Source organism: Copadichromis virginalis, linkage group LG1, assembly GCF_057382275.1.
Source record: "Copadichromis virginalis isolate Kocher_CV1m ecotype Utaka linkage group LG1, C_Virginalis_male_GT1.1, whole genome shotgun sequence".
In the NCBI taxonomy this organism is placed as follows: domain Eukaryota; kingdom Metazoa; phylum Chordata; class Actinopteri; order Cichliformes; family Cichlidae; genus Copadichromis; species Copadichromis virginalis.
The window spans coordinates 22,708,412-22,733,068 of NC_140618.1; the positions used below are offsets into that span (position 1 = coordinate 22,708,412).

At 39.2% G+C, this 24,657-nt stretch overlaps 3 protein-coding genes across 6 annotated transcripts in view; 1 reads left to right on the top strand and 2 right to left on the bottom strand.

The window, feature by feature from the left end:
- The window catches only part of apba2b (amyloid beta (A4) precursor protein-binding, family A, member 2b), a 91,186-nt gene extending 82,870 nt beyond the window's left edge, over nt 1-8,316 (top strand). For all 4 annotated transcript variants that reach the window (XM_085455011.1, XM_085455035.1, XM_085455019.1 and 1 more), the window contains 5 exons: nt 556-735; nt 4,185-4,397; nt 4,536-4,655; nt 4,812-4,952; nt 6,983-8,316. In XM_085455011.1, coding sequence (XP_085311137.1) covers nt 556-735; nt 4,185-4,397; nt 4,536-4,655; nt 4,812-4,952; nt 6,983-7,054 — 726 coding nt within the window. In that variant the 3' untranslated portion in view covers nt 7,055-8,316. The remainder of the gene's footprint in view (nt 1-555; nt 736-4,184; nt 4,398-4,535; nt 4,656-4,811; nt 4,953-6,982) is intronic.
- Nucleotides 8,317-11,343: 3,027 nt separating this feature from the next.
- sord (sorbitol dehydrogenase) lies at nt 11,344-15,830 on the bottom strand. Its single transcript, XM_085455049.1, has 9 exons — nt 14,463-15,830; nt 14,331-14,364; nt 13,863-14,027; nt 13,478-13,637; nt 13,252-13,370; nt 12,843-12,908; nt 12,569-12,747; nt 11,969-12,090; nt 11,344-11,823 (listed from the first exon to the last, which is right to left on the bottom strand). Exons 1-9 carry the CDS (start codon nt 14,514-14,516, stop codon nt 11,658-11,660), a joined length of 1,065 nt encoding a protein of 354 aa, XP_085311175.1. The 5' UTR covers nt 14,517-15,830; the 3' UTR covers nt 11,344-11,657.
- A 509-nt stretch (nt 15,831-16,339) lies between these two features.
- Nucleotides 16,340-19,735, bottom strand: terb2 (telomere repeat binding bouquet formation protein 2). Its single transcript, XM_085455061.1, has 7 exons — nt 19,345-19,735; nt 18,706-18,787; nt 18,453-18,592; nt 17,913-17,971; nt 16,996-17,060; nt 16,809-16,897; nt 16,340-16,670 (listed from the first exon to the last, which is right to left on the bottom strand). The coding sequence occupies exons 1-7, from the start codon at nt 19,406-19,408 to the stop codon at nt 16,558-16,560; spliced, it is 612 nt and encodes a 203-aa protein (XP_085311187.1). The 5' UTR covers nt 19,409-19,735; the 3' UTR covers nt 16,340-16,557.
- Between the last annotated feature and the right edge of the window lie 4,922 nt (nt 19,736-24,657).

Sequence of the window (24,657 nt, forward strand, 5' to 3'; positions counted from 1 at the left end):
ACTCACTTTCTGTGCCAGTCAGTATAAAGGCTGGGCTCCAATCTGCAGCCTCCTCATCTAATTTTGCTGCCAGGCTTTAAAGGCCGCCCAGAGTTATAATGGAACCATTCAGCCGCTCATCCATCAGCTTATAAACAGTTTGTGTTGGCTGTATGTGGTGATTCCTGTCTTTTCTTCTTCTTCTTCTTCTTTTTTATTTTTTATTGTTGTACATAACTAGTTCATGGTGGGACTTGGAGCCATTACTGTCTGCAAAGAGGGATTTATATGCAAGTATAGATTTCAATTAAACAGAGGAAGTATGGTTATATCATTCAAATGTATTGCTGTCTGTTGGCTTCATTAACCTCGATTTCACCTGAATGAGAGAGCAGGAAACAGGAAAGTGTGTCTTTTTTCTTAGTGGCGAAATATAGCTTATGACAGAGAAACTGAGTAGAAACTTAAACACCTTTATATTTATTCCACTACTGGTTGATGCCCTTAGCTCCCTGTGTTGTTATTTATATGCTGCTGGGTTTGCTTTTGTTTACAGCCTGACATTTCTGTCTGCAGGCCCAGCTTATTGCTCAGTCCATCGGCCAGGCTTTCAGCGTAGCTTACCAGGAGTTTCTGAGAGCCAATGGCATTAACCCCGAGGACCTGAGTCAGAAGGAGTACAGTGACATCATCAACACCCAGGAAATGTACAATGATGACCTCATCCACTTCTCCAACTCTGAAAACTGCAAAGAGGTGGGTATACCTCAGAAGGAAGAACTGGGAATAAACAGTGAAAGACTTTGCATGTGGGACGAATCACACTGGCGCTGCAGGGCTATTAGAGAAATGTACTACTATAGTTGCTGTTAGCTAATTAGATTAAGAGGCAGATGGTACAGTAAAATCTACTCCAACAGTGTCAGATCTAGCTTATTTTCACTGTTGCATTTTTGCTTTAGCTAATGCCGTGCCCTGAAAACATTGCTGGAGGCTTTTGGTGAATTACAAACTGTGAAACGTTTACTGGTTTATGAGCACAGAGGCTGCAGGGGCACCATCACACAGCTGCTGTATTAGGGGCACATGAGTAATTTACAGTAATGAGGAACCTGGGCTTTCTTGAAGTAGTAAAGTTTTCCCACCTTACTAACTGTTCGAAGAATAAAGTCATGTCTTGAGGCTTGGTGTGTAGATGAGTAGTATCAGCTGGTCTGAAACAGGAAAACGTATCCGGCATTATGACAGTACTGGAGGATGAGCAAAAGCTGAATCTGAAAAGGTCTGTAAAGTCAAACATGGATGCGATAAATCAATACAGATAAATTATTGGTAGTTCTTTGTTGTTTAAATACATTTTACAACCAAAGTAAATTTGGTTGTAAAATGTTGTTCCTCCTAGCAACCTTTCCAACAAGCCAAACCTTTTCAGTCTTTTTTTTTGTACTTGCAAAGCAGGTGTTTTTCATACATTGCTATTTGAGACAACCAGTACAAACAGTGCTGACTTGTTTGCTAAAGACAATTCTGTTCTTTGTCAATACATCAAAAAGTTCAAGAATACACTGGCCAGTCACGTTTATATCCATGTCTGTCCAGGCTTGGCCTTTGACCCTTTGGATCTAAAATGTACCACTTTATGATGTTATCCTACTATAAGTTTGTTTTGGAAGAATTAGTGTAAGATTTATTGAGTTCAACATTTAGCACTGTTCAGTTCGCTGTTGAGTCCAAGTGAGCAAATCTGCCAGATTTAAAGAAATTCTCAGCAGTTGGCTCAGATGCATTAAAAAAAGACAGAAAAAGATCAGGGAGATTGTGTTACTGGAGGCATGTAATCCATTATGTACTCCAAATGCAATGATAGGACTTCTTTTGGCATTTTTTAGTATTGTTATTAAGGCTCAGAGGAAATAGGAAGACCACACAGTAATGGAGAAAACACAATGTCCTTAATTAAATTAGGCTACAAAGTGTCTGCAATGTGGTGAGTGTGTGTAGAGGCAAGAAAGAAAGAAAGAAAGAAAGAAAGAAAGAAAGAAAGAAAGAAAGAAAGAAAGAAAGAAAGAAAGAAAGAAAGAAAGAAAGAAAGAAAGAAAGAAAGAAACTTAACCTCCTAGGACCTGGTGTCCACATATGTGGGTTGTCTAGACCAAAATACTAAATTTTATTCTACAAGGGCCTGATATCCACTTACGAGGACATTACACTGCCGCTGTTCTATCGGAATTTAAAGCAAATGTCCTCATATGTGGATCTCATTTTTCTCAGAAACAAAAATCAGGTAAAAAAAAAAAATCACATAATTCTTTGTTTTTACATTCATCAGGTCCCAATCATCCCAAATAGCAAACAGAAATTAAAAATGCATGCCATGGAAGAGTTCGGGTCTTAGGAGGTTAAATGACAGGCAAACAAAACCCAAACCAGCCATGACCCCTGCCTGCTGGAGAGAAGCAAGAGACATGTTTAGCACTAAACCCTTTTAAAAAACAAGTTCTAAGCGGGGCCAGACACTTACCTCCTATAAAAAAAATTTAAAAAAACAGAAAGATGAAGGAAACAAGGGAGACACAAAGTAGTAGAGAGGTCATCACATGCATCCATCGTGTCAAATGCTGTTATTAATCTCCACTGTTAGCAAATGTGCTTTAATGAGTATCTCATGCAAAACAAAACATGCAGATAAAATATGCAGATAGAAAAGTAAAATGTCATGTGAACTAGGGCTGCCACAAACGATTATTTTGATAGTCGACTAGTCACCGATTATTTTTGCGATTAGTCGACTAATCAGATCATCATCCATTGGACATAAGACATACAGCTTATTGCACCAGCATGCATCTGCTCTTATATAACTATCATTAGCTTACAGCTTGAAGTGTTTAAGGTATGTGCTAACTAAAAATAAAGACAAGATGATAGTTTATTAAATTTTAATGAATTTTGGAGATTGTCTCAGTGGAGTTTGATAAACTCAGCCGTCTGTTCCTTGCTATCTAAACTATAACAGGACATTGGAGTAAATTCTACCATTTCACACTTCTGTTTAATCAGTTTTCTGTTTGACATTAATTCAGCTGTGTAAAACTTTAATCTCAGCCAAACCGATTTACTCAGGAACAAATAAAACACTGAAAAAAGCCAAACAATAACATTTTTAAGTTATCTAAGTGACTTAATATCATGTTTAACCTGAGTAGTGAAAGACGGCGCTGGGTTTGAAAACAATTTGCCGGGAGTCCGGTGTTCTCACGGGCTCTAGTGAGCCTTGAACCCCAGCTAGCTATCGAGCTGGTGGGTAACAGACGTCTCCGAAAACGTCGCCGCACTTTTACAAATATGTGGTGTCTTGATAAACCGAACACATATTTGAAGTGTACACAGCTACATTCTCGCCTGAAAATATGTTAAAAGTTTATTTTGTAACCTAGAAAGAGAAATAAAAGTAATATTAGAACTAAGTAGCTGCTGCCATTGTTAGAAACTGAATTGGGCTGAGCTGTGCTATGAATTCTGGGATAGGTTGGGCCATACACCCGACCTATCCTTCAAATCTGGGGAAAAGTAGGACGCATTTGTCGGCTGCATTGGCAGAAGTCTTCGAATTTGGAAAGCCTTCGTCGCGTCGCTGCAACGTAACCGGCCTTCAAATGTGGCCGCAGCTACGATACCGGACACTGCTCCTTCTTCTTCGGGGTTTAACGGCAGCTGGCATCCTTGTACATGCAGTGCTGCCATCTTCTGTTTCAGTCCGTTATTACACTCTTAAATCCTACTACTTACGTCTTTCAGGATCTTACAAGGCTTTAAACGACGCGTCGACTATTAAATTTGTCGTCGACGATTTTGGTAGTCGACTAATCGTGGCAGCCCTAATGTGAACTAATCCAGACATTAAGGTAAGAAACCTTGGACCTCACTGATTTTCAACATTAGCTGTAGCGGTCTAATCTGACCAGAGATTTGAATCTATTTCTGTATAAGCAGTAATCTGTAATCCATGTTAAGAGACTGTACAGTCTCACTGTTGTAAGTATAAAATAAAGTATACATTAATCTATATGAAGGATATTAAAAACCCCACCATTGTGGGTCATGTGTTTTCAAATACAGTTGGACAGTTTCTGTTCATCATTAAGGTTTTGGGTTTTTTTAAATGACAAACAGACTCCATCCCCTGCTTACTTCTGTCTCCACAGCTGCAGCTGGAGAAGAGTAAAGGGGAGATCCTGGGTGTGGTGATTGTGGAGTCTGGCTGGGGCTCCATCCTGCCCACAGTTATTTTAGCCAACATGATGAACGGCGGCCCAGCAGCTCGCTCTGGCAAGCTCAGCATCGGAGACCAAATCATGTCCATCAACAACACCAGCCTAGTGGGGCTGCCGCTCGCCACCTGTCAGGGAATCATTAAGGTACCGAGACACTGAAGAAGTGGATGGAAGAGGCAGCTGAAGTCATGAAATACACCCTAACTTGTTATTTTCAAAATTCAACTACATAATTTCTGTGAAAAAACCTCTCATGTTTGTGTGTTCTTCTCTGTGTCAAAGGGCTTAAAGAACCAGGTCCAGGTGAAAATGAACATTGTCAGCTGCCCTCCTGTTACTACAGTCCTCATTAAGAGACCAGATCTAAAGTATCAGCTGGGCTTCAGTGTTCAGAATGGCATTGTATGTATAATTTCATAGAGCTGTAAGTGGGTGGCTCTGATACTATTAGTTATTAGTTATTATTAGTTAATTAGTTAAATGATCAGGGGGTAGAATGAAATACCTTTATAATGAGCTAATTTTCTTCTTTGTTGTTGTTGTTTGTCTTTCCTCCAGATATGCAGTCTGATGCGAGGAGGCATTGCTGAGCGAGGTGGGGTCCGGGTAGGTCACAGGATCATAGAGATCAATGGTCAGAGTGTGGTGGCCACAGCACACGAGAAGATTGTCCAGGCTCTCTCGAACTCTGTTGGCGAGGTGAAACTGATGCACACAAACATTTCACAAAAGAACATCTACAAAGAAAGCCATAATTTTCAGACACAAACATTTGCAAATCCAGTGCAAATACTGTGATGGTTTCAGTACAACCACCGTTTTTTTACTTTTGGCTGAATATAAATGATGGATTTCGTTATTGTGGCTTCACACACTCGTTGTCTGAAACCAGACATCACGAGCTGGGAGTGGATCAGACTGACAGTCACTTACAGGGTACTGCTGTATCTAGTTTATTATAGATGGGAGCATAATTTACCACATAAAAATCACATGAAATAAAGTTGTTAAGACTATAAACTCATCAGGATTAAATTCAGTACAGTTTAAAATGTTTAAAAGGTTGTTTTCTCATAGGGATGAGTCACCTGTTATTGGCCATCAAAGGAAATAACTGCTGATGGTGCAAAGTAGGTGAATCCTGAATTAAATGCTTCCCCTCTTTGAGACCAAGTATTGAAGCAGTTAACAATAAGAACAAATGTATGCTGATTGACATATGACAGTCGGGTTACAGAGGCAACCAGAGCCTGGAATGGTTGCTAGCCACCGACTATCAGCTACAAAGTGATGTGTGATGAATGTCTTCCTGTGTGAACGCTCCTTTATACACTGGTTTCACCATCCTGCATCCATCTATGCTGTCATGGTTACTAAATTGAATCATCTGTAAAAATAATGCACAGCAATGATTGTTGGTACATAATCGCAACAATTACTGCTCTAAAGCAGGCATGTCAACTCAAATTACATAATGGGCCACATGCTTGATCTTAACTGGGTCACACTAGTGAAATTCTCCTTTCTGTCAGTGAAAAGTAGTTTAATTACACATTTAATCCTTGAGATATCTTAATATAACAAAATCAAGTGTGAATTTAACATTAGGTCTCGGTTTTTCTGCATGATATAGAAATCCTGCTGTAGAATGAAAGAAATCTGTCAGCATGACTCTTTGAGTTTAAATTATAAGAAAAAGAAATTGTTGAATTAGAGAAAAGGTTCTGGTGGCTCATTGACTGTCCAGAAATTTGCTTTTTTTACTATGTACTTGTAGTGAAAAACTACAAACTTTTCTGTCATTTAATTATTTATCTGTTGCCTAATTGGTTGGTGAAGCCATCGGTTCTTAAAATATGGGTAAAAGTCATGCACATTCCCAGCACCATCCACTGGGTCAGATTGGAATTGTTGCCAGGCTGACTCTGGCACCTGGGCTTTATGTTTGGCACATCTGCTGTGAAGAAAATAACTTTTCCATGTGTCTTTAACCCTTTAGACCTCTACATCATCACTGTGGTTTTTCTGACCAGAATAAACAAACTGTGAGCGATAAATTGCACAAAAATGCCGTATATAGCAAAAATGATACAAATGAAAATGCATATATGCTAATTTATATTTAATTTATCTTTCAGAATTTGTCAGAAGGTTCAATAAACTGTCCAGTTTCAAAACTTTACAATTTGCTGACAATTATTTCATGGTTCAGGCTTTACAGGGTTAATTTTGACAGATGACATACTTTTAACAGACAGCCTGCAGTGTAAGCAAACAGTGCGGTTGGTGTAATTCTTACATTGGTAGGAAAAATCGTAAACACGGAGTAACCTTGGATGAGTGAAGTGTAAGAGCAGAACTAGATCACTGTCAGAGCCAAATAAGTCACACTGCTTAAAAAAAATACCCAACTCAAATACACGGTAGATGGAAGTGTCTGTTCACTTATTCACTACTTAGTGTTCAGGCACTTCGATGTGGGAGACCATAAATTGTGTTAGTACAGTACAGTAAAATATTCTGCTCAGATCATTACTTTTATACAGTTGAGAACCCTTTAAATTGTCTATATCTTTTTAAACTGTGTCCTTATTGCCTGGTGACATTTTTGTCCATCGATTTCATTTGAATTTTATGTTGTATTTACAAGAAGAAAAAAACGTCTTATTCTTCAGTTTTCAGCTGATGGTCTATTTCACAGAACCCCTGGTGTTTTCTCTCTCCGTCAGATTCACATGAAGACCATGCCGGCAGCCATGTTCAGGCTTCTAACGGGACAGGAGACCCCCATGTACATATAAAGAACAGCCAAGAACCGCCCCACGGGACAGGCAGTCAGCTGCGGTGGGTTATCATACAAACAAACCTGACTGGTTACGGGGTGGAGGATTACTCCTCCCTGTCCTTTCAATTCTCTCTTCTTTTTCTTTTCTTCGTCTTTGGGCTGATGACTCCAACTCCTCATCATCTCTCTAGTCTGTGCTTAACATGCAACAGCCATTATATTGATACTGGATGCCTAATCCACTCGACCAGCTGAAGAGACAGAGTGTATGTGTTTGTGTGTGGATGTGCGTGGATACTGTTTGCTATTTATTTGTCCTGTCTGTGTGGACTTACCGAACGAATACGTCACAGTTTATTTTTTTATATTCATGTAATGCAATATGATACTTCTACTCTACTTTCTTGTATATTTCCATTTTCATTTCTGTTAATTTATTCCCATGTAAATACATATTTTGCTAATATTGTGAGTGCGGACGGGGGGGCAGCGCTGTATTGTAAATATTTACTGAATCTTGCCATCGAACTGAGGCCATGATGATGGCAAAGACACAACTTAATGCCGGATATCATCAAAAGGGGAACGAGTTACGTGTCTGAAATGTTGGGTTTAGATGTGCTAAGTGAATAAAATAACGTACACGTGACTCAAGCCAATTCTTGGAGCAGGGGTGTACGGGAGAAACGCCATATCCTTTTACTTTACGACATTTTAAGGCAATACACGAGTTCAACTTCTGAATGGCAAGTCTTTTCTAAATCAAACACTCACATTTAAATAATATTAACATGCATCAGTTATGCTTTGGATATCAAGTCACAGGTATGAAAAGTTTCTTTTGTGTGCTTCTCTTCTGTGTGTTCATCTCTAGTGTTCTGACTGAAACTCATGCATACTTTGAGTGGACTGTGAATGTAACTTTGTTGTGTGAGCTGTCTCATTGCCATACGCAGTATTAGAATGTCTGTACATAAATAAAAAACTTGTCTAGTATTGTGCTCATGTTAAAAAATAAAATAACAAAAAAAAAAAAAAACCTCACAGGTTTAAGTCACCGCAAACGTCCTCCCAGCTATATGTTGCCCTTCATTCTTGAGAGGGAAAGAGAGAACTGTGAATCACACACTGTGACAGACGACAAAAAGCCTTACTGGGGAGTAATGGCTTTCCAATGCATTGTAGTAAATTTTAACCGTAAGAACATTATCTGTGTGCATGCCTCGTAAAGTAGAATCATGTCATTGTGACTGGATAATAAAATATGAGCTAAACCTGGCTGTGATTTATTTTTTTAAACTGCAAATGCTTTAAATTACTCCACAAAGACTTAACTGCCTGAAATCTTCATGATTCTTCATGAAGGTTCAACGAGGAACTGCAAACAATCCTTAGAGATTTTGGTCTATGTTGACTTGATAGTATCACAGTTGCTGCTGCAGATTTGTGAATCTCCCAATGCACCACATCCTAAAGGTGCTCTGCTGGACTGGGATACGGGGGGGGTGAAAAAGTATTTGCCCCCTTTATGATTACCTATTTTTTTTCCTACTTCAATGTTTCAGATCATCAAACAAATTTAAACATTGGACAAAGATAACACAAGAAAATAGAAAATGCAGTTTCTAAGTATAGGTGTTTATTATTAAGGAGGGGAAAACAATCCAAACCTACATGGCCCTGTATGTAAAAAGTGGTTGCCCCACCCGCTCCATTATAACATAAATTAACTGTGGTATATCACATCTTTGGAACGCTGAGTTCAACTCCTCTAGTCACACCCAAGCCTGATTACTGCCACACCTGTTCTCAATCAAGAATTAATAGGATCTGCCAGACATAATGGAGTATCCAAGGAAATTCAGGAACAAATGAGAAACAAAGTCACTGAGATCTCTCAAGTCTGGAAAAGGTTATAAAATCATTTCTAAAGCTGTGGGACTCCAGCAAACCACAGTGAGAGCCATTATCCACAAGTGGCGAAAACATGGAACACTGGTGGACCTTCCCAGGAGTGGCCAGCTGACCAAAATTACCCGATTCTTCCAAGAGGTCACAAAAGACCCCAGAACAACATCCAAAGAACTGCAGGCCTCACTTGCTTCAGTTAAAGTCAATGTTCAGGACTCCACCATAAGTAAGAGACTGGGCAAAAATGGCCTGCATGGCAGACTCAAGACTAAAACCACTGCTGAGCAAAAGGAACATTTTTGCCAGGAAACATTTTTATTATCCCCAAGACTTCTGAGAAAATATTCTGTGGACTGACAAGACCAAAGTTGAACTTTTGGGATGGTGTGTGTCCGATTACATGTGGTATAAAAGTAACACAGCCTTTCAGAAAAAGCATATCATACCAACAGTAAAATATGATAGTTTGATGGTCTGGGGCTGTTTTGCTGTCTCAGAACCTGGAAGACTTGTGTAGTAAATGGAAGCATGAATTCTGCTGTCTGCCAAAACAGCCTGAAGGAGAATATCTGGCAGTCTGTTCATGACCTCAAGCTGAAGTGCGCTTGGGTTGTGCAGCAGGACAATGATCACAAATACACCAGTAAGTCTACCTCTGAATGACTTAAGAAAAACAAAACGAAGACTTTGGAGTGGCCTGGTCAAAGTCCTGACCTCATCTGATTGAGATGCTGTGGTATAACCTTAATAAGGTGGTTCATGCTCAAAAACCCTCCAATGTGGCTTGGAAAGAAAGCAACTGGACTTGAAGACGTTTCACCTCTCATCCAAGAGGCTTCTTCAGTTCTAAAATCAGTGGTGGAGTTTTATCTGGGACTTTCAATCATTTAGTTTTAGAACTGGAGAAGCTTCCTGGATCATTAAAATAAAATAAATCAGGCTAAATTGAAGTGTTTATGATGCAAGTTGAAATTTTGATTGGCTGCTTTAGTCAGAAGTAAAAACAACTTAATATCTCTGGTAAAAGAATTGTTACTGATACAGCACATTTCACACACACACAGACACACAAAGATGACACTCAGGGGCAACTCAAGGTTCAGCATCTTGCCAAAAGATACTTGGGTACATGGTCTGTAGAACCCGGGGAATGCTCTACCGACCTACTGAACAGTAGATGACCCGTTCTACCACAGCCATCACATGAGATGATTACTACGACTAAATAATTAAATTACTATAGACACTTCAGGTAAGACTGATTCTGATTTGATTAGCATCTCTCAATTGAGCAGTGAACAGTAAAACATCTCTTGCGGTTATATATTATGCAGTGTGAAATTTCAATGCAGCTGTTTTGACTCATCAAAAACTACAGAGGAGGCCATTCAGCAGGGATACAGGATACCCAAGCATTATCCAAACAGAAAAGAGGGAGCCTTAATTATCAGTTTTACTTGTGTTTTTCAAGGTGCACAGGATTATAATTCAGCCTGTGTGTGATGAAAGGCACTTGCTATGTGACAGTTTCATAATAGGTATTCATTCGAAAGCAAGGCTGCAGTGTTTTCTTCTTTTGATTGCCTAAAACTGTCAGTGTAGAAAATACATTAAAAAGCAGCTTTGCAAAGGCATTTCTTTCAATGGTCTCTCGTGCACATAGAATTAGTCTCAGATTGAGACCAAGCATTAAACATAAAAAAAAAAAGAAAAAAAAAAAAAGGTTTACCATCAAATATCAGAGCCATGATAGAGGTGACCAATTATCTGTTATAACCTGCTCATTTACAGCCATGCAAAAGAGGAATATTGTATGGCATGATGTAGGATGCTTACTTGCTTCTCAACAAATACTTTACTGAACATTGTTTCCTATTATTTAATCACATGCATGTTTTTGCACAAGGCAGCTTTGTGTAATTATAAATGTTCCGAGTACTCATCACCTTAATGGGGGACAGGAGTTTATAAGTATATGAAGTCAGTATTATTGCTTCAGGGGAACAGTGTGCTATAAAACTCAGCTAGTTTGTCCATACTGTGCATGACTCATTCTGGTGGCACTAGTCTCCAAACAACCCACTGCATGAAGAAAAGAGCAGCTCCAGAGGAGAAAGAACTGTGCGGCTGCTCCAGATTTTGATAAACACTTTGTAGCATAGTATTTCAAGAGTGAACTCCATTTGGCAGGTTTCTTTGATCAGTTCCAGTTTTCTGCACAGCTGAGTACATTGATTTCCTGCACACCCACTATAAAAAACAGCACACCACAATTAACAGGTTGTAAGCTCCAGTACGATTTACATCAATTCAACTTTGAAGTTCTTATGCCCCCTAGTGTTGACATTTGTAAATGCAGAACCTACAAATGTACTCCACTTTAGAAATACAAACTTCAATAATTCAAGATTTGTTTTTATTGTTACAATATTTAAATTAATCCTTAACTTACAGATACGAGAAACTTGCACATTACATACAGTCATACAAGTATTATGTTTTAGTATTAGAATCAATAGGCACTATGAAATCCTTTAATCGTACCATTTAATAATTCTAATTACATGTGTTTCCTGCAAGCAGTGCAGCAGTCACTTCTTTCACAGTGTGGTCAAGTTGAGGGATTGTTTTGAACTAGCTCTGTTATCTTTGTTCAGGTCAATGTCCAGTTTGTGCTAGTCATGCAGAGCCGCTGTCAGTTGATGCGTTCAGGGGTTTTGGTCATTTTTGTCACACTTCAACATAACCTTTATTCCAAGACCCTGACGTGTGGTCTCAAAGGCTTGGACTGCCTGCTCCAGAGGGAAACGATGGGTCACAAGGGGCTTGACATTCACTTTACCTGACGCCAACATGGCAATCGCCATTGGCCAGCTGCAACACAAACAGTTGTTTAAGTGCAATAATTACTTTAACTTAGCCCAAAGACAATGGTCCATATATTACTGCTTTTAAAATTGATGGAACCTAACTGTTAGCATCTGCTTGTAGAAAAAAATGTATATGGGCGTTAGCTTACGTATTGCAGTAGCGGAAAACTCCTCTGATGTCTACTTCTCTTACAGCGGCATTGATCAGAGGAACTGTAGCCAGCTCTGAGCCAAGACCCACCAGCACCACGACACCTCCTGAACGGGTTGCCTGATAAAGGGGAAGAAAAAACAAAACAAAACAATGTGATTATTTTATGAGTCGGCAGAGACTGAACCCTGTTTATGTTGGGACAGATACAGATAAGATGGTGTCCCGTTTTAGTTGGTGCCGTTTTTACCATTTCGCAGTGTTTAACCTTGCATCATATCTCATGAGCTCATCAGCTATTATGCAACTAAAAACTTTTGCCAACAACTATAGCAAGCAAAAGGACATGTCACTGCTGAGTTGAAGTACAAAAGCTGCATGAAACTTTGAAATATTAAACTAAATTAAAGAACTATACTTCATGTGTGAAGAAATGAACTTTAGATCCCACCACTGATGGCAGGCAAGAGAACTTCAAGTTTCGACATCTCATGCAATAATGTAATGCAGATTTTAAATTCTTACTCTCTCATCTATTACTTGCATGGAACCGTTCCAGAAATGTGACTACAACTTTTGACTTTACTGGGCCACATACATAGATGGCAGTTTGGATGCAGCTCTCAACACCAGTGCATTCAATGGTAATGTGAGGCTGCGCCCCCAACATTTCCTCCACACTCTTTGCCAGCTGCTGGGCTCCATCTCCTCTCCTCACAGTCAGCAGGAAGTCTGCACCCAGGTCTTTGGCCATCAGCAGACGCTCCTCAGACAGATCTGAACACAGCAAAGGATGGTAACCAGAGTTAAACTGAATTATGAGAATGAATACTTCTGTTAAGATAAGTGCTTAAAATGACAAATTGCGTTACCAGATATGACGACCTGCGAGGCCCCCATTGCCTTGGCTGCAAGCAGACAGACCAACCCGATAGGTCCTGTGTAAAGAGGAGAAGCATGCACAAATACTCCAAGTGAACATGTGTTACACAAACGTACATTTAAAAAGAAAGTTCAAGACTGCATCACATATTACTGACAACAGAGTGCTTAAATGAACTTGTTTCCAGAGGGGGAAAAAAGTTAAACATTGAGATTTACCTGCATGCATCCCCACATCACTCTAGTTTTGTGGAGTCAGTAGGACTCACGTTTTAGTTTACACCCACCGTGTGCCAAAGGGATTCCCTACTTGCATGAGCATCTTACTCAAATACCCTAGTTCTCATCTTGTTTATGGAATATTACTAGCAGTTTCGATGACTTTTGTCTAATTTTTACCTGCACCACAGACGAACACAGTGCTACCAAGGGTCACTCCAGCTCTTCGGCAGGCATGGATTCCCACAGACAAAGGCTCAATGAGCGCTCCCTCCTCAAATGTGACATTATCAGGCAACCTGAACAGTTTTTGAAGAGGGAAACAAGGAAAGAATTTATGCATGTTAGCCAACAGACAGATGAGGCAGCTTCGCGATTGATGGCAATCTTGGAAAAACACCGGTACTTGTAACAGAAGTTGGCACTGTGCGTGTAATAGCGACAGAGGTTTCCATCGTCAGGGGGTGTGGCACAGAAGAAGATAGTGGGAGATAAATTATAGCGTCCAGTTTTGAAGAACTCGTCCATCTCACGGGGCACACCAGGCTCAATAGCCACTCTGTCACCTAGAGAAAATAAAAGTAAAAATTAAAGCAGATGGTCTCATCTGCGCAACTATCACCACATGCGGAGTGAAAACTAGCATAAGGTAGAAGGATTCCATAGCTTGAACCTCAATCTAAATTCAATTTGTGTGATGGGTAAATTTTGAATAAGTTTCTTCAGTTCAAACTTTAGGAGACACTGGCTTTGGTGCACAGCTCAGAGTTACATACTATATTTGCACTTACCCACTTTAAGGTGCTTGACCTCTGAGCCAACCTTCGCCACTCTCCCCGAGGCCTCGTGCCCCAGCACCATGGGTTTTTTGAGCACAAAGTCCCCTATCCGGCCATTCTGCCAATAGTGCACATCCGAACCACAGATTCCCACAGAGTGCATCTGCAGCAAAACCTCTGAGTACAAAAGGCAAACCAGGAACGCAGTTAGGACACAGCTGCACTCCCAGACTGGTCTGAGTAGAGATCATGCAATTTTCTACATTTTAAGCTGCTTGCTTCAACACCATACTAATGAAAAAAAGCAATGCCCATGTGTTTTAAGTCAAAAGCTAAGAAATGAATGGCATAATTAAAATATAATGACCAATAACTCTATTCATTGAAAAAGCATTTAACATAGCAATAACAGCTTGTTTGGGTTTGTTTGCTCTTTGATGACGTATATAATATAAGTTGCACTTGAGTGCAGTACTATACCATTAGGTCCTGGTTCCGGAATAGGGCGATTTTCCTGTCACAAACGACGAAAATGCAAAAAAAGTTGCAGTCAATTGAGGTCGCACAGCGTGTATGAACGTGAATATGTAACGTCACAGCACAGTTTCATACCAGCCGCAGGTCTTCTTTAGCGTGCAGCACCAGGGACAGATTGTCTTGCGCCATGACAGAGAGAAATGCTGGGCTTACAACGACGTGAAGTCAACAGAAAGCACGGCAAAGTGCAAACAGACAGACCGGCCAGACCGTGTCGAGTTCCCCTCAGCTTCAAAGTACTCAAAGCAATGGCAGGGCACTCCTTCCTAAACAAACCCCGTGATTGGCTTAAAACGCTGCGGAGCAGTCCACTTTGTAGGGGTGGACGCTGCGACGCAAAAACATAAAACTGCACAAGTGTGACACCAAAACTATTCTTTGCCCCTCGAGTAAAGATATAAACTATATTTTTATTAATCGCAAATTGATATTAAATCTTCATCATTGATATGGAGCGATTTAATAAGCAAAATTGTTTTTAAATTGCCGTGGTGCTACTTGAGTCAAATAAGAGCGTCCATTTGAAAAGGGGAGGGAGTAAAAAGGTAAAACTGACTGGATCGTTAACCAACCCGCGGTACAGAGGTCAGGTAGTAACTAAAGTTTAGATCAGATTTACTTATTTTAGGGCGATAATGAATAATTATATGTATATTAATTCCGCCTAAACAGACACTAAATCAAGAGGTGATAAGAGGAGGTAATGCTCAGAAAATGTGAAAAAACAAACAAACAACTGGCTCCACGGGTGGGACGCGAGCACTGTGCAGTATAAATAAAAGTAAAAGCAATTCATTTTCAAATAAAAGAGAAAAGAGTCTATCTATTTTAGCTTAAGAGTAGGTTGCATAAAATTATATACGGCTATGTCATTATCAGGAAAACACAGCACAATGTGACGAGGTAAAGAAGTTCTGATGTAATGGAGTCAGAAACGCTTCTTGCAATGTAGTCATGCAATGTAGCAACCCTTGTGGATATGGGAGCAGGCATTAAGTTTAAGTGCTTTATTGCATATTGTGTTTTTAAGATAAACAGGAAATATAAATAGAATCTGGAGATGAAACGTGAAATCCAGTTGTTGGTTGTGTAAGTGTACAAATTCTTTGTGGGATGGGAATCTGCAGTGCTTTCCAGCAGGCTTGGAGGCTAGTACCATCACCCAACGCAAGCAGGTAGCTGGAGTAATGCTGTTAACAGCTGAAAAAGAAGAGGGACCCCAGCTGGCCAGTGGGTTCAAAACAGGAAGTGTCTTTTTGTGATGTGACAGTGCTAACCACTGCCCCGCTGCACCACCCTCGCAGTTTCCAAATTTGCAATTTGGATTCTTGTAACTTTGCCTCTGTCACGCAGATAGGTGTAATACACGTAAATGTTGTACGTCAACAGCCTAAACAGATGCAGAAGAAATAGTAGCAATATTTTTGTTATTCTCAAGGTGCCCCTTGTTAGGTGGATACACTGAAGAGAAAACCTTGTCTGCTTATCTTATCTTTTTATTCATTAATTTCTTGATTGCTATCAGGGGGCTGCATGCTGTCCCAGAGCAAAAGTCTGAGGTGCACACTGGATGGATCAAAAGTCTTTGTACTTGTGGGAGCTCAGTGAAAACTCTGCAGGTAGATTTTTTTATGAATTTAGTAAACCTACTGTAAACTAGAAGACTTTTAGCTGGTGGCACACCCATCTCTCACCCTCACTAGAGTCAATCCAGGTTGCTGTATTTGTCATGGAAGTTAGCAAAGTTAAAGCATATTCAATTAGCACATAAATGTAATTACTGTCTCAAACTTTGATTTGTGGATTTAAATAGACAGAAAAAAAGTTTATAATTTTAAGTGTGGAGCCACTAATATGATCCTCCTTTCAGCAATGGTTTCATCAGGCAACAATAAAAACTAGGGACAATGTCAGAGGGATAACATAAGTACAAGGTCACAGGACAACCAGCGTCATGTGGCAAATCACCATCGTTTATTGATATGAAAGTTAAAAGCTAGTGGCACACAGAACTGTAACAAGAGTACAATAAAATCACAAAATGACATCAGCAGTAGCTATAACATACTGATTACTAATAAATCAGTGCAGGAAGGCAATGTAAACATAATAAACAAACATAATAACTCATCTTGTAAAAACTGCTGGTTTTCTCTAACTATTTGCTTGCTTATGAGTGTGGCAAACAGCAGAGTGTTTTACATCTGAAGCATCGGAAACACCCGCAATAGAAATCGCACAGGTTACCCGAGTATTTCTGCAGCTTGTCCATGCTGACGTACCCTGCAAGGAGTAAGAAGAAAATAATAATGTGTAGCACACAAATGTCTTCTGCCTTTTACTGTCATCTATTATTACACTAGACCTTTGATACAGGTCAATAATAAACTGTGAAAAGAACAGTAACTAACAATTCTTCACCTGTAATCATGCTTTTAATTGGATATTTTTGCATATGACCACAAAGTGGTGCTTCATTTTCTGATGAGTCGGCGTCAGATAGTCCAGAACTGCCAACAGAGTGATGGAGGCTTTATTAGTTTAGTAGTCAGTCTACATTTTTTAAAATCAGAATCACAATATTTATAGTTGCAAGTCCACATACTACCTTATGCTGATTTCTTCTTCACTGAACTCATCATCTGTTGGGCAATTAAAGCTTTTCAGGGAGTGCTGTAAAACAGGAGTTACTCTAATTAAGTTTATTTTAAATCCCATCACATGTAACACAAAACACAGCAAGTTCCTGAGCAATGTGCCACGATGCAAGTTCAATTAATCCAATTCAGGGTAAGTGGAAGAAAATGGATGGATGAATGAATATTCTTTATAATAAATAGCCTAGCAGACATCTACAAACATTTGTGAAAGAAAGGGTCGTTCTCAGGAGCTCAGTAAATTCCAGCGTGGTTCCGTGATAGGATGCCACCTCCGCAACAAGTTCAGCCGTGAAATTTACTCGCTATTAAAAGGGGACATGAAATGCTACACACATAAAAGCTACATCGCGGAGCCCTCCTCTCAAAAACTGACATACATGTAACTCTGTCTGTGGATTTAAGAAATAAGAGCTTAAAGTTAAAGTTTTAAAAGCATGTTTAACATCATCTTCTGTCCAGCTGTTGGCTGTAATGTTCAGGTTTGTAAAGTACTTTATAAATGAAAACTTTGTGGAGGAGAATTTGTTTGAGTCACCAGACCGGCATCTATGTCAGTTTTTGAGAGCAGGGCTCAATGGTGTAAATTACCCTTTATGTGTGTAGCATTTCCTGTCCCCTTTAAATATTCCACAAACAGCCGTTAGTGGAATTATAACAAAGTGTAAGTAAATGGAAACAACAGCAACTCAGCCACAAACAGTGTATACTGGTTTGTCACAAAGGGAGTGTGGCATGTTTCTGTATAACTGTGCACGATCAACAGAGGACTTGTTTGGCTAACTGTTTCAGCATCTCACACACATTAGTGTGGAAACAAGAATTACAGGCGTAACCTGTGTGCAGCTTATCTTGCTGCTGTCCGTACCTCATCCGCTGACTGCTCATTACGCTCCCAAATCAGCTGCCCAAACACTTTTCTCACCTCTGAAATGATACATAAATGAGAAGCTGTTTCCAACGTCATGGCAGGTTGACATTCTTTGAGCTGAACCACTCAGAAAGTGACAGTTCTTGCAAATGTTTTCAGGAACCTGAGGAAAAGCTATCAATTTTTTTTTTTTAAATGAAGAGGCAAAAATCTAAAGAAGTGGTTTGTGTAGAAAATAATTCAGGGTTTTTCCTTCATTTCAAAAAGGGGTTGTGGTCCTCCCGCACAAATAAATGACCAGGATTGTAATATATAATATTTTTTTAACACTTCTTTAGTTAATTTATCCACTCATATAATATATTTTTATTTATCAAATGTCCAGAAAAAGCAGTGAACAAACTTTAAGTAGGTTAAATCAATATCTGTCAACATTTCTTTTTTATTTCTTATTATCTCTGTATGCCTCAGTCTTATCTACCAAGGACTTAGTATTGTTTAATCACAACAAATTAATAGGCGTAAATTAATCCTTACCATCTTGTACGGAGGCTGGAGGCAGCACATACTGACCAATGCTCAAAGACTTCACACTCTGCCTCTTTTCACAGGCGGACAGAAACAAGCTGTGAAATACTGTCAGCTTGTTCCAGAGGTAATCCTTGCTCTCAAAGATCCTGAAAAACAGTATTTACATGTTAAGCTTTAAAGGGATTGTGGGAAAATGCGTTACAAACACAAACGCTCCGGAGGATGATAACTGTAAAGCTTTTCAGCTCAGCATGCTAACCTAAGAGTATCAGGGCATGTAGCATCTTCACTGAAAAGGTAATCCGCTGTCCTCCAATGAGCAATGGAGCCCCCCTCTGAAGCTAAGAGATAAAAAGCGATCAGAACAAGCTAACAAAGGTGTTTCTATAAATGCCAGAGCACAGTACTGTGAAAAACACTTCCTCCAACCCTCAATTCTTGATATTCTGCTAGCAAAATGGTGCAGTGATTTATTGAAAGGTACAAACATACACTACAATACAGTATGTAAGGCAAAAATTGGGCTTCAACTAAAGAAATGCAGGTTTATTATTTTTTCAAATATATATTTGAATAATTAAACAGGTCAGTGTTTGGGTCGGTCAGGTAGAAGGAGTGGATTTGAAAGACCTTCAAAAAGATTGGAGAACTATTACTTAGACTACTTTAAAAAATACACAGAAGTCTGGCTTCTTTGAAGCAAAAAATAAAGACATTAGTGGTACCTCAAGACTTGTGCACAATACTAGAGGTCCCTTTAAATCAAGACTTTGTTAAATTACTTTAAACTTACCTTATGACAGCAGCAGCATCTTTAAGATAATTCTATAAACTTTCTTTGGTTGCTAGGTTTATTTGGATGGCTAGCTTAAACCAAAGCTAAAAACAGGATACTTACTCCAAAACATGTGACAGGTCTGTGGCACACTGCTAGAAAACCAGGCAGTCTTATAGCGAAACATGGCCAGAAAACTACGAATTAACTACTATTAGTGTAGCTTGTTTTTCATCTGCTTCTTATTTTCAAACCGAACCCCTCTTCTGCTCTGAGTTAGCCATCACAGCCAGAGTTGGCGCTCAAAATGCTCTGCTGCATTCAAATGCTGTAAAAACGGTAGGAAATGTTTTAGATTAGAGAAAGAATCTGTAGAATATCTGGCCTGCAGGTAGCCAAGTGAAAATCTGGCAAGAAAAACAACTTTTCAGGGCTTTTATAAGTTATATTTTCTTAGATATGTCATTAAACAACAAAGCCAGAAAACCTCAAACACGAGTACTTGAAATGAAAGTGACCAAAATAAAACAAAATAACTTTTTTTCCAATTTAGTGAGCTGAGTTAGCTGTGTTAAATCATTGAAAAATCACAAATTGCGTGTAAGTACCTGATTTAACTGTCATTGTTATTTATACTATTACCATATCTGACTGAATGAATAAAAGGTATTAAGTGGCTGTTTTTAATTTGCTTCCTAAATGCAACAAAGAGAGACACAACAAGAAATGCACCAGGGATTTTAATTCTAAAACAGAAAGTTTCTTTTCCTTCACACAAAACGTCCTGATGTTTTCTGTTTGTTTGTTTTTTACTGTGGACCCACTGCAACAGAAAACTTCTATAGTGGATTGTGGAAAAAGCCAAACCAAATTAAACTCATTTTTATGATGTAATATGAATGGCCATGGGAGAAGTCATCATCAGCAGGAGGACCTGTGAAAGAACACTTAAAAGTCCAGAATTTATGCCCTCTTTTATACGGTCCAGATTGGAATCTTTGCCAGCCAAGTCTGGCCTCCAGGCTTTATGTTCACAGCCCTGAGCTACACACTGTAAAGAAGAAAGACAGATGAGTTATGGGCTTTGCATGTTCTTCAGTGCTCTACATTTTACAGGTAACGAACTTACAATTGACAATTTATATTTAGCATTATTTCTTACTTATATTTGTAAAGCCACACAGGGATAAGCATGAGAAGAGCAATAGTGCATCCTACCGACTGGATATTGTGCATCTGCCCGGTCTTCACATTGTTGTTGTTACTGAACGTGAAGCTTACTTGAGTTTGTATTAATAAAGTACAATCCTGATCTCAATCCTGCATTAAAATACTCAGTATTTGTAAAGTCTTTTACGACCACTTTTAACACACAGTACTGTAATACCAACACTTTAGTATGTAGTTCATTAAAAAAAAATATATATATATATATATATATATATAAATAAAAATATAAATTCTTTGCTGGTAATGCACTTTTATTCCCCAATCTAACTTTCCAGAATTGTAAGGTTTAATGTATGGTAAAGGAAAATACACGATAAAGCATCTATTCTTATCCCATTAAAGCCTGAGCCATGAAAACGTTACCAGAATTTTTTTTAGGTTTATTAAACCTTCTAACACATTTTAAAAGAGAGAGAGAGAGAAAGAAATGAAATATTAATTTGCACACACCAGCTTTAATTTCTATCATATTTGTTACATCTGTGTTATTTTTGTTCTTTTTTGTTTTGTTTTGTTTCAATTTATTGCTTTCAAATTTATTGTACAATTTATTTAGGTTTTTCAGAGGGATACTGATGATGTGAAAGTCTTGTATCAAATATGATACACTTAACATTACAGGGTGAAAAATACATTTGATAAACTGTGTTTTGAGGAGGACAGGCTGATTAGTACTATTTTTTATCCTTGTCAACCATTCAGTTATATTTCTTTTGAATATATTGTGGTTTTCCCTTTAGCTTATCCCCTGGTGTCGATGTAGCCCAAACCCTCAATGAACACTACTTGATCGGTAAAGGTTTATACTTAAAACTATAGCATGTTATCAGCCCTCTGACATGGACTATTAATGTACGGCACAGCAATTTCTGCAGTACTGTATTTTAACACCAGATGGTAATATTTGCAACATCTTATACAGTAAGAGTCCATATTAGATGGTTGTTAACTACTTAGTCTGACAATACACGATAAGTATAAGCCTGCCTTAATGAAGCAGTTTTGATCAGTGCTTTTTAAAGCACACAGAAGCTGCCACTGACTTTGTCTAAATTCAGCAACCCCCTGAAAGCAAATCTGGCTCGAAATGCAGCTCCATTTGTAGCAGATGTCTGATTTATCCTGACCTCATTTAAAGAAGCTATCTATACTCAGTGAGACAGCATGGAGGTAAAGGTGTTATATTATTATATTGTCAGTTTTCTCACTTGTTCACAGTGTTCACATGAGGTACACAAAGGCTTGTAGACATTGACAGCAGTACAGATGGACTGTATGTACAGCAGCTTCTCTGTTTTGTGTTGTTTAACCTCCTCGCTGGGGTTGTCTACAGGTCATGTTTTCAGTGCTATTACATGGCCACACACTCAGAGTCTATTTACTCTGTATGTGTCCATGAATAGACAGTAACCTTGTGCTTTATAAGGAAGATATTCCTGCATCCTGGACAGCACTATTCCCACATAGCTGCTGGTATAAATCCAGAATACTGATAGTGGCACATTTGAATGGGTTTCATCCCATGCTATTACATGTCTACGCAAAGAAATTGCTTAGAAAACCACCAAGCACCTGCTTCTCCATGCGTGTGCTCGGTTCTTGCTTTGCACTGGTATGTCAGACATGACACGCATGCACAGAGGCTCAGCCTGAGCCAGTCGGCTTAGCTGAAATATTGTACCAATAAGCACAAATAATGTACATCACCAGCTTCGCACGTATATTGTTATTGGCGGCTGAGTTTCACCACTCTGGTGCTGGTGAAGCAGTTTAAAGGCAGTGATAACTCTGTTGCCATGAGAACAGCGAAGCCACACCCAGTATTTCTTCCCAACCTTCCCCCGACAACCTGCTCGAACAAAGCACTGGAAAGAGGGTACATGCACTGAGGTTTAACATGTGCAGAGAGGCAGGAGAAACACGAGAGTATCTCTCTTCCCACATCAAATGAAACAGCAGCAATAATGATATGTATAATTGACTACTTGTTAAATTTGGGGGTTTTATTTGTGTGGATTAAATCTAATTGTTTCTTAAATCCCTAAATGGAGAACTGAAGCAGCCAGCTGATTATCTGATTAGTAGAGTGACAGAAGGCTGTTATACCAATATTGATTTGCCGTGGGTTGTCTTGTTTAGTGACCTAATGAAATATGTTTAGATATGAAATCCCTCTCAGACAACATGCAAATTAAAGATCTCACCTATTTTATACAATAAAACATTTTACAAATGTATTAGATTTTCACGATTATTTTTATTTTTTGTTTTGCATATCTAATAAATCTAGAGATGTATTATCACTTCGTTTTCACTGTTATATTTCACATGCACCATTCTTTTCTTCAACTCTGGCCATGTCGTTGTTTGTTGTCCAGAAATTATTCAGAAAATCTCAGTTATGTTAATAAAAAAATAATAACTAAATACAGGGTTTTTCTCCTTCCCTTTTTGCCTCATGTCCTGATTTTGTCCTTTCAGTGTCGCTCATGCTGGACAGAAAAATGTTCTGTGGTGGCAGAGCTGAATGCCCAGAGCTCATCCATCTCTCCTCTGACCCTCATGATGTTGTTCCTTTGTGTGGTAGCCTGGAGTTTTGCGCAGTATTGCCATAGTTAGTGTGTTGTTGTTGTTGTTGTTATTGTTAGGGCTTTAACTATTCATTCTCATTTTGTTCATTTGATAATTATTGTCTAGATTAACTGATCAGTATGCGTGTGCTTGCCACTTTGTTAGGTACACATTGCTAGCACTGGGTTGGACCTTTTTTCCTTTAAAACCGTCCTGATTCACATGACATAGATTCAACAAGGTGCTGGAAACATTCCTCGGAGATTTAGGTCCATATTGACATGATAGCGTGACAGAGTTGCTGCAGATTTGCTGGCTGCAAATCCGTGATGTGAATCACCCGTTCCACCACATCCCAAAGGTGCTCTGTTGGACTGAGATCTGTTAACTGTGGAGGCCGTTTGAGTACAGTGAACTCATTGTCATGTTGGAAACATTTAGAGATGCTCTTCTGCATACTTTTGTTGTTACAGTAGTTGTTTGAGTTACTGTTACCTTCCTATCAGCTTAAAGCAGTATGCCCATTCTCATGTGATCATTGACATCAACAAGACCAACAAGACTCAGAGAACTACTTCTCATAGGACGTTTTCTCTTCTTGGATCTGTTCTCTATAAAACCAAGAGATGGTTGTACAGGAAAATCTTTGCTGTGTCTAAATCGAACTTGTCATGTGACTGGCTAATTCCATATTTCTGTTAGAGAGCAGTTACCTAATCAATAATTTTAACAATGTGTACAGGATTTTGACTTCATAAGAAAGAAGATTGGAAACCTAGTGAAAATTGTAGCTTTTTTTTTTTTTTTTTTAAGATGGCAGCACGTACACACACATGTATCGACACAGCACTCCCATCTAAAGTGCATCTTTTTATATTTTTGTGTTTTTTTTCACTGCGTTTTCCTGCAATGCACTGAGCACTTTCAGTCGTCAGGAACTGATAGACTGGAATAGACAGCCTCGATATAGGACTACAGGTCTATAACCCTCACGTCTGTAGTCACGTGTAGCTGATAGTGTCTCAGCACATCAGAAACTGTTTACCCCCCTCCTCCCTTCCTGTTACATCCCCATGTAACGGGAAGAGTTGCATGGGGATGCTCTTCGTGGACTATAGCACAGCGTTCAACACCATAATCCAAACTGCAAGTGTTCCAGTTTGGACATCCTTACCACCAAACTGGAGCACCTCCACGTCCTCCCTGCCATTTCATCCTGGATCAAAGAATTTCTCATCAATCAGCCCTAATGAGTCCAATTTGCAACCCCATCACCAGCTCCTCCTGTCTCAGGAAAACCAGGGCCATGACAGGTGACTCCTCACAGTCCGATCACCACCTGTGTGACCTGCTGCCCTATGGCCGGTGCGTCAGGGCATTTAGTTCCCACACCTCCAGGCTCACAAGCAGCTTCTTCCCCTGGGCCATTCAGACTGTTAACACTATCCCTCCCACACACCCCACCTCTACATCCAAAGCACTTTGCAACTCGTTTTCTAATGTGTGTGTTTCTATTATTTTTGTAAAAATTTCTCGTTTTGTGTGTGTCCCTATCGATTGTTCGTTGTAACTGAAAATAAAGGGTTATTCTATTCTATTCTATTCTATTCTATTAGATTATAACTGACTTAAATT